Source organism: Phoxinus phoxinus (genome assembly GCF_949152265.1).
Source record: "Phoxinus phoxinus genome assembly, chromosome: 6".
In the NCBI taxonomy this organism is placed as follows: domain Eukaryota; kingdom Metazoa; phylum Chordata; class Actinopteri; order Cypriniformes; family Leuciscidae; genus Phoxinus; species Phoxinus phoxinus.
In genome coordinates, this window is record NC_136881.1 from 38,704,080 (window position 1) to 38,718,621 (window position 14,542).

The 14,542-nt window shown below is 40.8% G+C and overlaps 2 protein-coding genes across 6 annotated transcripts in view; one reads left to right on the forward strand and one right to left on the reverse strand.

Moving 5' to 3' along the window:
* Positions 1-275: 275 nt before the first annotated feature.
* On the reverse strand, positions 276-8,853 carry nthl1 (nth-like DNA glycosylase 1). Of its 4 annotated transcripts, XM_079615559.1 has the most exons (9): positions 8,703-8,853; positions 4,411-4,459; positions 3,960-4,157; positions 3,625-3,884; positions 3,383-3,553; positions 3,134-3,293; positions 1,549-1,654; positions 662-1,434; positions 276-460 (listed from the first exon to the last, which is right to left on the reverse strand). In XM_079615559.1, the coding sequence occupies exons 3-8, from the start codon at positions 4,126-4,128 to the stop codon at positions 1,179-1,181; spliced, it is 1,122 nt and encodes a 373-aa protein (XP_079471685.1). In that variant the 5' UTR covers positions 4,129-4,157; positions 4,411-4,459; positions 8,703-8,853; the 3' UTR covers positions 276-460; positions 662-1,178. The 4 variants fall into 4 exon arrangements, with proteins under 4 accessions (XP_079471685.1, XP_079471686.1, XP_079471683.1 ...); XM_079615560.1 differs by lacking the exons at positions 4,411-4,459; positions 8,703-8,853 and adding an exon at positions 4,259-4,386 and having other exon boundaries at positions 3,978-4,157; XM_079615557.1 differs by lacking the exons at positions 4,411-4,459; positions 8,703-8,853 and having other exon boundaries at positions 3,960-4,403.
* A 58-nt stretch (positions 8,854-8,911) lies between these two features.
* tsc2 (TSC complex subunit 2) overlaps positions 8,912-14,542 on the forward strand; it is a 49,679-nt gene continuing 44,048 nt past the window's right edge. For both annotated transcript variants that reach the window (XM_079615555.1, XM_079615556.1), the window contains exons 1-10: positions 8,912-9,071; positions 9,711-9,865; positions 9,956-10,042; positions 10,126-10,236; positions 10,320-10,467; positions 11,294-11,411; positions 11,640-11,688; positions 11,786-11,911; positions 12,042-12,115; positions 14,368-14,494. In XM_079615555.1, the coding sequence (XP_079471681.1) occupies positions 9,731-9,865; positions 9,956-10,042; positions 10,126-10,236; positions 10,320-10,467; positions 11,294-11,411; positions 11,640-11,688; positions 11,786-11,911; positions 12,042-12,115; positions 14,368-14,494 (975 nt within the window). In that variant the 5' untranslated portion in view covers positions 8,912-9,071; positions 9,711-9,730. The remainder of the gene's footprint in view (positions 9,072-9,710; positions 9,866-9,955; positions 10,043-10,125; positions 10,237-10,319; positions 10,468-11,293; positions 11,412-11,639; positions 11,689-11,785; positions 11,912-12,041; positions 12,116-14,367; positions 14,495-14,542) is intronic.

The following is a 14,542-nucleotide window of genomic DNA, read 5'->3' on the forward strand; positions in this document are numbered from 1 at the left end:
GTGCAATTTTTTATGTGAAGTAGTTTTGACCGCTCTGCCCTCTAGTGTTGACAAAAACTGTTAAGGCTCAAATTAGTTAAATCAAAAAAATTGTGTTAAAAATTAAATAGCGAATATTGAATAATACTGAATGTTGCAAACAGTAGCCTACGCTATTCACGTGACCTCATGACCTCACTGGCACGTGTTGTTCAGTGAATGATAGCGTCTAGTTATTATCTGAGAAGTTCTATTTGTTATTTTATTATTTGTGATACACTGTCATTAAAATGTTTGGGGTAATAAAAAAATAGAATTTTTATTCAGCAAGGGTGCATTAAATTGTACAGTAAAAACATATTAATTGTCACAAAATATTCCTATTTTAAATAAATGTTGTTCTTTTGAACGTTTTCAAAGAATCCTGAAAATATGTATCCCGGTTTCCCAAAAATATGAAGCAGTTTAACTGTGTTCAGCACTGATGATTATAATAAATGTGTATTGAGCAGCAAGTCATGATATTAGAATTATTTCTGAAGGATCATGTGACACTGAAGACTGGAGTAATAATGCTGAAAATTAAGCTTTGTCACAGGAATAAATTACATTTTACACTATATTCTCATAGAAAACAGCTTTTTAAATTGTAATGATATTTCACAATATTACTGTTTTTTACTGTATTTTTGATCAAATAATGCTGCCTTAGTGAGCAGAAGAGACTCTTTCAAAAACATGAACAAATCTTAAAATTCAGAAATTTTGACAGTTAGTGTATATACTGGCAATTTGCATATTGTACCTAATAAACACACTGCAAAAGTACACTAATATGCTATTCTATATCGAATACTAGCGTGCTGTGCATATATATCATGGGTTACAATTTATTTTAAGGTGTCTGTGTTACAGTGCAATTAAATAATAGTAATATTAGAGCAATATTAATTAACAAAATGTTCTTACTATAGGATTAGGGTTTGGTTGAGGTTTAGTTGCATGTAATTTACTGTTATTACTATGGTAAGTACATGTAACAAGGACACTGTAAAATAAAGCGTTACCATATCATTTATATGGAAAACTGACTCAATAAAAGGTTGAGCGCAATGCATTGTGGGATGCACAGTAGCGTTTCTAACAATGTCCTTTAATCTAAAACGAATATAAAACACATTTTCCATTTAGTTACAACGTTATGAAGTCTGTCCTGATGGTGGCGCTCCTGCTTTCCCCTTCCGCCGGTTTCCTCTGGGCCTTTCCTGTCCCTCGTTTCCTTTGACCTGTGGTGACGGAGATGCTGGACTGGACTTGAGCTTCTTGCTGGGAGAGCATTGGTGTGCGGCGGGACAGGTGTGCTGATTCACACACACGGAGCACAGCGGGCCGACAGGTAAACACACCTGCTGCCCGAAACCAACCAGCAGCCAGTTGATCTCGCTCCACAGATCTCTGCAACAAGGGCAGAGGCAGAAGAGAACATTTTTAGGTACTTCAATGATATTGTTGTGATGTTGTCTTGTAGAAATAAACGTTGGAAACAACAGGACCGAAAATAGAGGTTACCGTGGTAACCACTCCTCGAGAGCTCTCCGTGTCTCCTCTGGTGTCTTGGTCTGTTTCCTTGTCCATCCGAGCCTGTTTGAGATTCGGTGGACGTGGGTGTCCACGCCTACACACACGCACACAAAATATTATAAATACAGTATCTACAACTAAAAAAAATTGTTTTTGTCAAAGTTTAAAGAAAGATTTTAAGTTTTTAAGAATGTAGGGTGTCGCTAAAGAGTTCTGATTGGTTGCTAGGCAGTTGTAAGAGTGTTCTGGCTAGTTTAGAGGGCACTGCAAGGTATTCGGAATGGTTGCTAGGCAATTACAAGGGTACGTACGTAGTTCTAGGTGGTTGCTATGGTGTTTTGGTGTATCTCTGCTGTTTTATAGGTAGTTGCTAGGGTGTTCTAGCTATTTTATAAGTAGTTGCTAGGGTGTTCTTACTGTTTTATAGGTGGTTGCTAGGGTGTTCTGACTGTTTTATATGTAGTTGCTAGGTTGTTCTGACTGTTTTATAGGTGGTTGCTAGGGTGTTCTGACTGTTTTATATGTAGTTGCTAGGTTGTTCTGACTGTTTTATAGGTGATTGCTAGGGTGTTCTGACTGTTTTATATGTGGTTGCTAGGTTGTTATGACTGTTAGGGGGTTGCTAGGGTGTTCTGGCTGTTTTAAAGGTAGTTGCTGTTTTTGTGGGTGTTTTATTGGTGGTTGCTTGGTTGTTCGGACTGTTAGGGGATTGTTAAGGTGTTTTGGCTGTTTTACTGGTAGTTTCTAGGGTGTTTTGGCTGTTTTACTGGTAGTTTCTAGGGTGTTTTGGCTGTTTTACTGGTAGTTTCTAGGGTGTTTTGGCTGTTTTACAAGTAGTTGCTAGGGTGTTCTGACTGTTTTATAGGTATTTTCTAGGGAGTTTTGGCTGTTTTATTAACAAAAGGTAGTTGTTAGGGTGTTTTGCTGTTTTATAGGTAGTAGCTAGGTTGTTCTGACTGTTAGGTGGTTGCTAGGGTGTTCTGGCTATTTTATAGGTGGTTGCTAGGGTGTTCTGACTGTTTTATATCTAGTTGCTAGGGTGTGCTGGATGTTTTATAGGTAGTTGCTGGTATTTTGGATGTTTTAAAGGTGGTTTCTAGGTTGTTCTGACTGTTAGGTGGTTGCTAGGGTGTTCTGGCTGTTTCATATCTAGTTGCTATGGTGTGCTGGATGTTTTATATCTAGTTGCTGGTGTTCTGGATGTTTTATAGGTGGTTGCTAGGTTGTTCTGACTGTTAGGTGGTTGCTAGGGTGTTCTGGCTATTTTATAGGTAGTTGCTAGGGTGTTCTGACTGTTTTATATCTAGTTGCTAGGGTGTGCTGGATGTTTTATAGGTAGTTGCTGGTGTTTTGGATGTTTTATAGGTGGTTGCTAGGTTGTTCTGACTGTTAGGTGGTTGCTAGGGTGTTCTGGCTGTTTTATAGGTGGATGCAAGAATGTTCTGTGATGATTTTTCTCCGTTCTCCGTATGGGAAAACTGTATGTCTAATTGGGTAGAAAAGTTAAAGCAACTTAAATCAGAACAGACAGAAACTTTATCAAGTCAAGATAATAAGTTGGCTTCCTCCCTACCGATGCCTGAAACCTGGTTCCAGGCGATGTCCATGGCCAAGTGGGCCATCTTAGGGCCGACGCCCGGCAGACGCATCAGACCCTCCACCGTGTCAGGAATGTCTCCGCCAAACTCCTGCTGGATCAGAGCCGTGGCCTGTTTGATGTACTTCACCTTGGTCTGAGAGGACGCTCGTGAGTTTTTGACTCTTGAAATCTGTTGCTCTAATTATATATACACATGTATTTGAACACTTATGTGTCATTTACCCTCCAGAAGCCCACTGGGTAGATGAGTTTGCCCAGAGTCTCCTCGTCCATGTTGAGTATGGCGTCCACGCAGAGGTCATGCTCACGTAATCTCTGCATAGCGCCAGCCGTCACAAGATCTTTCGTTTGACTGGACAACATTAAGGAGATCAGCACCTGGTAACGACGCACCTGAGGAAGGAAGAGAGAAAGCTGATTGGTTGTCGATTACCTCCGGTGGTCTGCGATTGGTTCTCGCTCACCTCAGGCGGGGCCTCTGTGTCGTAGCATTTTTCTGCTCCCATTTGGTCCACAGGAGCGTCCCGTTTGCTCCTCATCTCCCGGATAAACGACAGCTGCGTTCTCCAATCACACGGTTCCCTCTTTAGCTCCGCCCCCTCCTCTTCATACTCCACCTTCAAACGGCCCCGCCTTGTTTTCCTGGATGACGTCAGAAGGGCTTGATTATCCACTGCTTCTTCCTTCACTTTTGTGGTTGTCTTTTTGCTATTTGACACAGTCTCTGTAAAAAAAAATATGCATGAATAAATATATAAAATATTTAGAATAGCATTGTTTAAAATAGTTTTAGCTCTACCTGTGCAGTTCATCTGACCTGCATGAGGCTGTGCATGTGTCTGCAGTGAAATACTCTGCTCGTGTACTTCTGCTTTCACTTTTGGAGGATCATCTTCTGATTTGAGCCCTTGAGCCATTCTGGATCTCAATCTACGGATTCCTCCTTTATTTACAGCACTTTCCCCCATACTATCAGTTGCAGAAGTGTCTAATCCAGCTGTTGAATCGGTGAAATATGGAGAGTTCATTCTTACAGTCAAACGACGAAACATATAAACACATAAGCTCCGGACTGGCGCCAACATTAGTTGACATTACCTGACTTAACGTCACAAATATAACCTCAATTTTACATAACACATCTCCTAAACACAACATCAATATCCATATTGTCGAAAGAACATGATGTAAGACTCCTGAGTGAATCGTTCATTTGAACCGAATCTTTAGAATGAATCAGTTCACAACACCTCTCTGAGCGGGTCCTAATGGAATGACACAAAGGAATCACTGAAACGACTTAGGCAGTGGGCCAAGTCTGTTTTTCTCCTTTAGTTTTCGATTTGATAGATCTCCTCCAGGGAACTGGTTAATTTTTTATAACTGGCTTTATAAATTGTTGTTGAGCACATTACTGCTTGTTTCCAACGTCAATTGTTGCACATTAAAAATATAACGTAGATATAATCTCGCTAGCTAACCACAAAATGTTAGCCGGAGTAAGAACCAATCAAAGCTCGTGTTGTTACCTTGTCAACTTGAGTTGACCAATCACGTCATTATTTGAACCGGTGCCCGAAGACCCGGATGTGAACTGAACTCGCGGGCGCGGCGGCCGGTCAGTGGCGAGTCCTCCGTTTTTTGGCTACAGTGTATGGCTGCACCACACATCGTGGAAACGGTAGGTAACTGATTAGCACTAGCATTATCCGAAACATTGTAAAAAGTCTGAATGCATTGGTCTTGGCATATGTTCGCCGAATGCTACACACGTGGGTAATGCTAAGCTATTTGTCGTTTTAAATGTAGTAACGTTATACGGCAAGTTGGCTAGTGTTAGCACCTGAAGTAACGTTAACTTTGTTTGGTAGGATCAGCTTTTTTTTCTGTGGATACCGCAAGCTAATTATTTATTTAACTGTGTGTTGTAAAGAGTTTATCAAGGGCTTATTTGCATTTGTCTTAAAATGTTGACTATGACGCTGAAGTTTTTTTTTTTTTCGTCCAGAAGAAGAAAGTTTTAAAGTTTTTTTCCATCGTTCAGCCCCTTCCGTGTAACTAGCTAACAGTTATATGAATTTATCTTATTTGAAGTGAAGCTTATGTACTGCGAGAGTATTTCCCAAACATCTCCAGGAGTAAGTTACACGATACACGTTGTCCTGCCTGTTTTAGACAACTCCCTGCTCCAACACAGATGATTTAAACAGCTTCCATAGTTCATAATGAGTTGACAGTTTGAATCAGCTATGTTGGGGCAGGGAGATGTCTAAAACACACACGGTTATATAGTTAGCTTACGTTATCTCCTGATTCCTGTCTAATCGCACATTGTATTTTGTATATTTTGCATGCGTTTCCTCTCCTGACGGTGAAGCCGACATCTGTAGGGCAGAAGGCAGACGCTCTGGAACACCTCACTTGGGTGAAGTAGGCAACGTATTAACGGTATCTCCATGAGGCAACGTCCACGTTGGATTTATTTTGTATAGTTGGCTAATGTTATATTAAGGCAAACATTAGATAAGGGGTTTTCAAAGTCTGAGACTGCGTGCCTTCAAACAAAGCGTGGGAAACGACGTGCCCCCCACATTTTTAGTTTACTTGGTAAGTTTCGCTCAATTCCTGGATGCCTTTGGGATCATAATTATATATTTTTTATCCCATAGGCACTCAACATTTGAGCCAAAATAGCCTAATATTGCTGAACATAACTTCTTACTGCACCAAACAGTTATAAACAAAGGTCTGTCCTAAGGCATTTATTAGTTTCAGCCTGATGAGGGGAAAACAGTTCCCAAAAACTACTGTATCTGAACTCTCACACATGTGGGCTATTCTGTGTGATCTCCTTTTGATAACTAATGCAAGTAATGTTATAGTTTCACTTCCATTGATCCTCCCCTGAAACTGTTTGGAGGCCCGCCACACACTTTGAAAACCCCTGAGTTAGATTATCAACGGCTAACTAGGGCTATTTAGTGAATTTACAACACCAGACAAAAACGAACTTGAACCAGATTAACTTTTATTAGTGTCATGTTATTTAAAGATGTACTCAGGCCATGGCTGCACGCTCACAATGTTGTGTGTTTCATCCTTAGACAGCGTTGGTGCAGTTCCTACATATGGAGCTTTTCCACTGCATGGTACGGTACGGCTCGGTACGGCACAGCACGCTTTGGCGCTTTTCCACTGCATGGTACGGTACGGTATGGCACAGCACGCTTTGGCGCTTTTCCACTGCATGGTACGGTACGGTATGGCACAGCACGCTTTGGCGCTTTTCCACTGCATGGTACGGCTCACTTATGGCGCATTTCCACTGCATGGTACGGCACACTTATGGCGCATTTCCACTGCATGGTACGGCTCACTTATGGCGCATTTCCACTGCATGGTACGGCTCACTTATGGCGCATTTCCACTGCATGGTACGGTACGGCTCGCTTTAAATGGTACCACCTCTGTTGAGGTTCCAAGCGTACCGTACCGATACTAAATGTGACGTGAAAACACTGCAGATCACTGATTGGTCAGACAGAATCGTCACTTCAGCGTCATTGTATTTGCGACACGAGACACTAAACCCGCTAGATTTAAATAGCCAGACAACACCCAACGCGGTAGCACCTGTTTTTAGAGTATTTACTCGACAAAAGAGGTAAAAAAAAATCAAACAAGAAATGGCTGAATCGTGGTCAGTGGACGAGGTGCAGACGTTCCTCTCGTTGGTTGAAGAGGAGCGGATCCAGCGAGAGCTGGATGGGGCAACACGGAATGAAAAAGTGTTCCAAGAAGTAGCACAGCTCTTAGCCGCACACGGCTACCACCGGACCTACAAACTTAAAAAAAAAAAAGAAAAAAAAAAGTGACTACCGAGCCAGTAGAGGCGGCAACTATTAACGATCAGTCCCACCCACTTTGAAGCGGTACTAACTGCAGTGGAAAAGCAACCGAGCTAAAGTGAACCGAGCCGTACCGAGTCGTACCACGCAGTGGAAAAGTGAAGCGAGCCGAACCGTTCCGAGCTGAACCGAGCCGTACCATGCAGTGGAAAAGCACCAATAGACACATGTCTGTGCATGGTAGCTGGTGCTTTCTACATGTGCAGTTCCCCCCACACATTGTAATGCTTTGCACTGGCAATGCACAAGCTCCAAGACACGTTTTGGTGCTGGTGGAAATGTCATCCAATGAACTGCATAGAATTCCCCCTCGATCCTCCATCCATGCTGCATTGGGGGAGGTATGTCTGGCAGGCTTTGCAAACTTCTCCTGTAGAACAGAGGAATAGAAAATATTTTGGTATATATTCCAGTATGAATAGGATGAATTGTCAGGTAGACAAATATGACAAAGAATGTGTTTATCAAAGGTGGTTACTTTTAATCTAGTAATCTCACTGTTTAGATTTGTAAGAATACCATGTAATGTCTTTGTTTCAAATAAAACATTCCTTTAAAAAAATGACTTTTGTGTTCAATTCATTGTCAACCTTACACTATTCACTGTAATCTTATATTGAATATGCTTTTTGCCCTTGTTAAATCTCCAGCTTTTCAATAAAATTTTTAAGATAAAGTGTTCAAAAATATACATGAATAAAAAAATCACTTTGTGTAGTTAAGATTCACTGGTAGTGTGAGGTTTATTTAACATACTTTCTTAAACTAACTACAATACACACATACATAGCCAAAGTTACACGATCAATACACAATTATTTTAATAGAAAATTTGCAGAATTTATGGATTTGATACATACCTTCAGTATCTTTGGCTGCCATTTCTCTCCTCCTACATGCTCTTGCGATGTGATCTTTATTGGTGATGAGCATGTAGCATTCCCTATGGAAGCCCACATTAACTGGCACTCTTGGGCTCTCCAGGTTTCTGTTAAATTGAATGTTGCTATGTCTTTTTCAGCTATTAAACTCTCAGCAGTGTTGAGGTTAACCCATTTCTGGGCACACTGAACAAATGATGCCCAACTTGTTTGAGAAAATAAGGTTATTGGGCTTTTTGCCCTAGAAGCAACATGTATACAGCACTTCATATTGTCGCACACCGGCTGTCAATCGCGTCCCGATTTGTTGTTATGCGGTCTATGTAAATTTCTATGTATGTCACGGGTGATCAATAACCTTAGAGGTCTTCTGACGGTAAGTGCACAATGTATAGTATAGCTCGTGTAGACAAAAAGTATATAAAGACTATTTAAATCGCAGGATTTCTTTATAAAGAGAGCAAAGTTACTGTATCAAATATGTTGGTTGTCAGGGAGACGTGACAGGTTGTCAAGGAGACGGGTGATTTGTTTACGTTTTCTGGCGCTACGATTTAGTAGTTCTACAAATTTGCCCGTTTAAAAATGTAAGAGTTTAAATCGATATCTTCATAAAATGTGCACACATCAACGTTGGAAACAATGATTACACTACTTATAAGAATTTTTACATGCCATCTGTAAACAAATCACTTAGTTCCTTGGCAGGGATCTGTGAAATTCACAATTTCGGGGTCCGGCCCACGGCCTAACTGTTTGATCGGGTTCATTTAAAACGAACTGTTCGAAAGAACTGATTCTCGGACTACACAGTTTCATAAGCGTAAAGCATTTGTAGTTTCTTATCACAGCCACCGTGAGTAAAGTGAACGCGAACTCGCTCCTCTCGGAACTACAATTCCCTGTCGCTGGCAGTCACGTGACTTGTTTTTGTAGGAAGTGCATGTCAGTGTACTAAACATGACTTCCGGGGGGCAGTAAAGGGGGCTGGTGTGAGAGCTGGGGCAGTTTCTGCTGGATGAGACACTATGTCACATATAAATGCATAGATCGGGAGCGATTCAGCTGTATCTTTTAGTTTATATCTTCTCAATATCAGCCCACTTCTATCATCCGCAGACGGTAAATAACAGTGTGTTTGTTTGTTGCATTGGCTTGTTTATGTATTGAGATTGTTTTATTTATTTATTTATTTCGCCTTGTTTATTTGTCCAAAGCGGGTATTTGCATGTATTTAAACGGTTTATTTGCCTTGTTTATTTTCAGGTATTGTTCTCTGTGACAGTCAGAGAAATATTCAATTTTAAATGCACGCTTTTGTGAGCTTGGGCTGAACTGGACTGTCACGAGGTGTCAGACATCTGACTTCTGTGCATTGTTTTTCTACCCTGTTTTCATGACAAAAGAGGCAATATTTCACTGGAATATTCGGTTGTTTATGTCGCAAAATGAGTTATGACTTAATTTACGAGGTCTCGAGGGGTCTGAAAACCTTTACGTGCACGCGCAGGTCTCCTGAGGTCTAATGTACTGGAAATGACATGTCACAAATCACACATGTAAGGTTGTTTGAAGGATTTTTCTTGACCCTGGGACCACACTACCAGACTATTGGGGGCCTAAGAACATAATAAACATTTATTCGTATTTCTTAAGATATATTACAAAGATAGAAAAACCAGGGTTAGGGGAGAAAAAACAAAAAGCTTTATATTTATATAGACAGGAGGTCTAAAGTATCTCTCATTCTCTCTCGTTCAGGGTCTGTCACAGGCGTGAAGATGAATAAACAGCCCAGTAAAGAGTCTCTGCGGGACAGGCTGAAGGGGGTGTTTGGCCTCGGTCCGACCCGGCCCCACAGCAAGCAGACGGAGAGCAAACCCTCAGAGTTTATCATCACACTGGACATCCTGATGGTCAGAGATGCTCCATCTGAACATTCACATCTTCTGTACTTCTCCATGACCTTGTGTTCCTCATATAATCTCTCTTATCCCATCGTTCAGGAGCTCACTCCAGAGTTCAGCCTACACCACCGGATCAAGATCATCCACCATGTGTGTGAGCTTGCCAAATCCAAGAAGTTTGAGGAGGTGAGATCGTAGAGGAGCAGCTGTGCGTTCCTGAACGTATATGTGCAGATATGTGGATCTAAAAGTGTGTGTGTGTGTTTCAGCATGCGGTGGAGGCGTTATGGAAGGCTGTGGAGGATATGATGCACCCTGATCAACCGCCTGAAGCCCATCATGCAGTGCTGGTGCTGCTGAGAGCCATTATACAAGGACAGGTGTGCATTTTCAACACTTTAGGAACAACAATGCTGTGCCATATGAACACGGCTCACGTTTTCTTCATGCTCTTCTTGTGTAGGGTGAGCGTTTGGGTCCATTAAGAGCGTACTTCTTTAAGATAATTCTGGACTATCAGCCCTCTAATGAAGATCTGTCCGAGAGACTGGAGGTGTTCAAGGCCCTCACGGAGAACGGGAAAGACATCACTTACCTAGAGGAGGAGATCGGTATGTTGTTTATACTATATATATTTATATTCAGACATCTATGGCCCTGTTTACACCTGTTATTAAGATGTGTTTTCGTCAATCTGATTACAAGGTGTAAATACAGGTGTAAACAGGGTCTAAAGCGTTTTGAGCTCGTCCACTTGCAACCGCTTCCAGAGGAAGTTGAAAACACATTCGACCGGATTGCTTTCGTAGTGTAAACACTCATGTGATCGAATGTGTTCAAACAGCCACAAAAGACCGTCTTCTCTCCGTCTACTGATCTAATGCGTAACATTATGGGAAGAGCTCGAGCCAGACAGGGTTTATATTTTTTGGATGAAGACACAAGTTTGGTTTGAAGATGAAAAACGTATCAAGCACAATGTTCTCTCATCATTCCTGATTTCTCACACACACACACTCACAGCGTTCAGCTGATCTTGAGTCTGTCAGAGCAGAAACTAAAGCTGATGCTCTCCGTGTGTTTTTCCGTCTCTCCGGTCGCGTTCATATGTTAATAGCGTGAGCTTATTTTGTCCATTAGATTGAAAGATCTGAAAACACACACACATAGACCCTCCCCTCTAAGAAATCAGGACAGAAGTCTTTGAAAGTGGACAAAAGAGACGGATTAAAACACCAGGTGTGAACGGGAATGCGTCTCCCTCGTCTATGTGATCCGATCGACCAAAACACATCTTAATACCAGGAGTAAACACGGCCTGAATCTCATTTCCTCACCCTCATGTTCTCCCAAATCTCTATAACTTTCTTTCTGCTGTGTCTGCCTGAGCCGCTGTTTTCCAAATAATTTTAAGTTTGTGTGTGTCCTGTCTTTCAGCTCGGTTTGTCCTGCTGTGGATGGAAATCGGTCTGTCCTCAGATTTCCTGCATGTCCTCGTGAACCTAGTCAAATTCAACTCGTGCTACCTGGATGAGAACGTCTCCCTTATGGTCCAGTAAGAAAACACTCGCACTTCAACAAGTTCAAAATGGATGATTAGGTTCAGATAGTGAAGGAAAAGCAGCATTAAGTATCCAGCACACGTTCCTCTTCCTGTAGTTTTTTTTAAAGCGTCCCAAGATGCACCTCATGAAAATGGTTGATGAGTATGCAGAGCTGTAATCTAAATGTAAGGGGTTTTCACTTACACTAATGTCTTTGAATAATGGTTTGTTTCTCACAGGAAAATCTGCTTTCTGTGTAACCGGACGACTTCCTCCACCGATATTGAGGTACGTCAGAGTGGCGCTTGATTCAGTCTTTTCAGGATTGCCATCAAACCAGTGATAGCTGATCCTTTCATCTGTGTGTGTGTGTGTGTGTGTGTAGGTTGCGCTGCAGGTGTTAGACGCTGTGGTGTGTTATAACTGTCTGCCCTCGGACTCTCTGACGATGTTCATCATCACGCTGTGCCGAACTGTTAATGTGAAGGAGTTCTGTGAATCCTGCTGGAAGGTACTCGTAAAAACCCAGTCCATTTGATGTACTCAGCCAGAAAACATTGATGCTTCATATGTTTAATGTGTCTCTGTTAAGCATGCTTTGACTTCCTCTCTCCTGATCTTTTGTCTCGTTGTGTGTCTAGTTGATGCGTAAAGTGTTGGGGACTCACCTGGGTCACAGTGCCATATACACCATGTGCCGTATCATGGAAGAGAGGTACGGAGTGACTTATAGGGATGTCTTGTACTTCAGTACCAAGTCCACACAAGTTGGTTTTGGTTTGTAATTATTATGATTACAGTGAAAGACCGTCAAATTGTAAATTTTTTGCATTTTCTTTCATTACCACACATAGCAACATAACACATTTTTTAGTAACTAAAAGTTTTTATATAACGAAAGTCTTTAACAAATAATGTTCAGATTTTTGTGACCATAAATGTAGAATGTTGCAAGTGGCAATACAGCGTTTAATTTATAGCGAGTGGACGTCGTGTCGTTAAAAGTAGGAAATCTTAATGATCCCCTAAAATTATATGATTCATCCAACGTTTACCTTTCTGCTGCCAACCCTGCTTGCCCTTCAACTCTGCTTCGAGTAACGTTATTCTCAAAACGGTCCATCTACAAAATCATAGCAGAGCATTTATCTTCAGCCGGTGAAATTTGAGACTAATATTAGTAAACTTGTCTCTTTTGAAGATCAGACTCATTGCCAAGTCACTGCCTGAAGTAAAAGAGGGCTGCCAACTCTCACGCATTGACCGTGAGACTCACGCAAATGTCACTTTTCACATCTTTCTCTACGCCACACATCCATTTTCTCACGCAACTTACCGAAATGTATATTCCTCATACATAATATCGACCAATCAGTGTTTTTCAACCGTGCAAAGAGGTCACTATAACAGCTGGAGAAAAATTATGTCACATAACATTTACCTCAGGAAAGCCATTTAATACTTTTTCTTTGTTAATACAATATTTTCACTTGTTTGATTACTTTTGTTTTTTTGGTATCTGAATGTTTACTTGAATACTCGATACTACTTAGCCTGGGAAAACCCAGACCACTTCCGGCAAATTTAGATTCGCTCTGCAAGTGGGTCTGGCAAAGAGCACATTGAAACCCATTTCCAATCCGTCGAAATCGCGGCACCAGTCAGAAACATTGGGGCGGGCTTTACACGATGACGACAGAGCAGAGACGGTGACGCAGATTTTGTACATTACAAAGATGGATGCCGCCGTGGAACATCACAACATCACTCGTTCGAATCAGCTATCGTGTCTGTTTCAAGCGATTTAAAATGGTCATTTTCGTTAACACAAACAGAATTGCTGAGTCTCGAGATGTTTCTCCGTCGCTCTGCATACGTCATGTCATTCATCGCTCTGATTGGTTTTAGATCTATCCGACGTCCGTTGGTGACGCCCCTGTGGAAATGAATTGTCTATAGAGCTTTGCCAGACCATAACTCAGTTACAACTGAGAGTGGTCTGGGCTTTCCCAGGCTAGATACTACTATTAGATACCTGGAAAAACACTTGATTTTTATCTTATAATTTTCATCTATATTACTTTGTTTTTTCCTTTTGGTCTTTACTTTATTTCCTTAAATAATTACAAGGAAATACACATAAATATATTTATATTTATAATCAGTGTTGGGGAAAGTTACTTTATAAAGTAATGCGTTTAAATATTGCTTTACTACCTTATAAAGTAACTAATTGTGTTACTTAGTTACTTTGTTACTTTTTAAGTAATGTTACGCTACCTTTGCGTTACTTTTTCTCGCCTGGGGTGGCTTGTTTTTTAATAAAAATAATAATTTGGGATTGGATTGCAAAAAATTAAACACAAATGTGAAATTTTTTTATCTAAAGTAATTTGTCCGTATGGTTAAATTGGATCATCGAAGGTCAAGACATTGCATAATAAAGTGAGATTAAATTCATAACGGGTATTTGTGTTATATAGCATATTTCATTATTACAGGTTTGTGTAATATTCAGAGTTAGCATTTCACTTGTTATATTAATTGAGGAATACTGAAATAGTTTTTGTGCCAGTGAGATGAGTAAACGCTTAGTCTAGAACTACAATAACCATCGTGTTCACACAGCGCACAACGTTTCTGCACTTACTCCTGATTTCCCTCAACATGGGAACAGGAGAGCTGTCAGTCCATAAATATGAAAACAAAGTAACTCAGATATTTTGTTGTATATTTAAAAGTAATGCGTTGCTTACAAGTTACTTGAAAAAAGTAATCTGATTACTTGTAGTGCGTTACCCCAACACTGTTCATGATACATATCATATTTTTATATTATTACGAATATTTTTTATAATAATAATTGATACCTTATTTAATAGACATCAATGAATGTGTTAACCACTGCACTGTTGTAATGTTGGCAGCACTAGTGATCTCAATAGTGTGTGTGTGTCTGTGCTGTAGGGTGTACTCGGAGGACGCCGCTCTTCTCAGGGGTGCAGTGTTTTTTGTTGGGATGGCGCTGTGGGGAGCGCACAGACTTCCTGCCCTCAAAAACACCCCCACTCTGGTCCTGCCTTCCTTCTACAAGGTGTCTACCAATTTGCCATCAGTTTGTGTTGTTATATATATATATATA

What these genes read in the sequence shown, in the direction of transcription:
- nthl1 (XM_079615557.1), bottom strand. Translation starts at nt 4,245, where the DNA reads ATGTTGGCGCCAGTCCGGAGCTTATGTGTTTATATGTTTCGTCGTTTG. An exon ending in ACCCAGTGGGCTTCTGGAGG is followed by an intron (nt 3,294 to 3,382) that starts GTAAATGACACA and finishes GCGTCCTCTCAG; the next exon opens with ACCAAGGTGAAGTACATCAA. An exon ending in CTCGAGGAGTGGTTACCACG is followed by an intron (nt 1,435 to 1,548) that starts GTAACCTCTATT and finishes CCCTTGTTGCAG; the next exon opens with AGATCTGTGGAGCGAGATCA.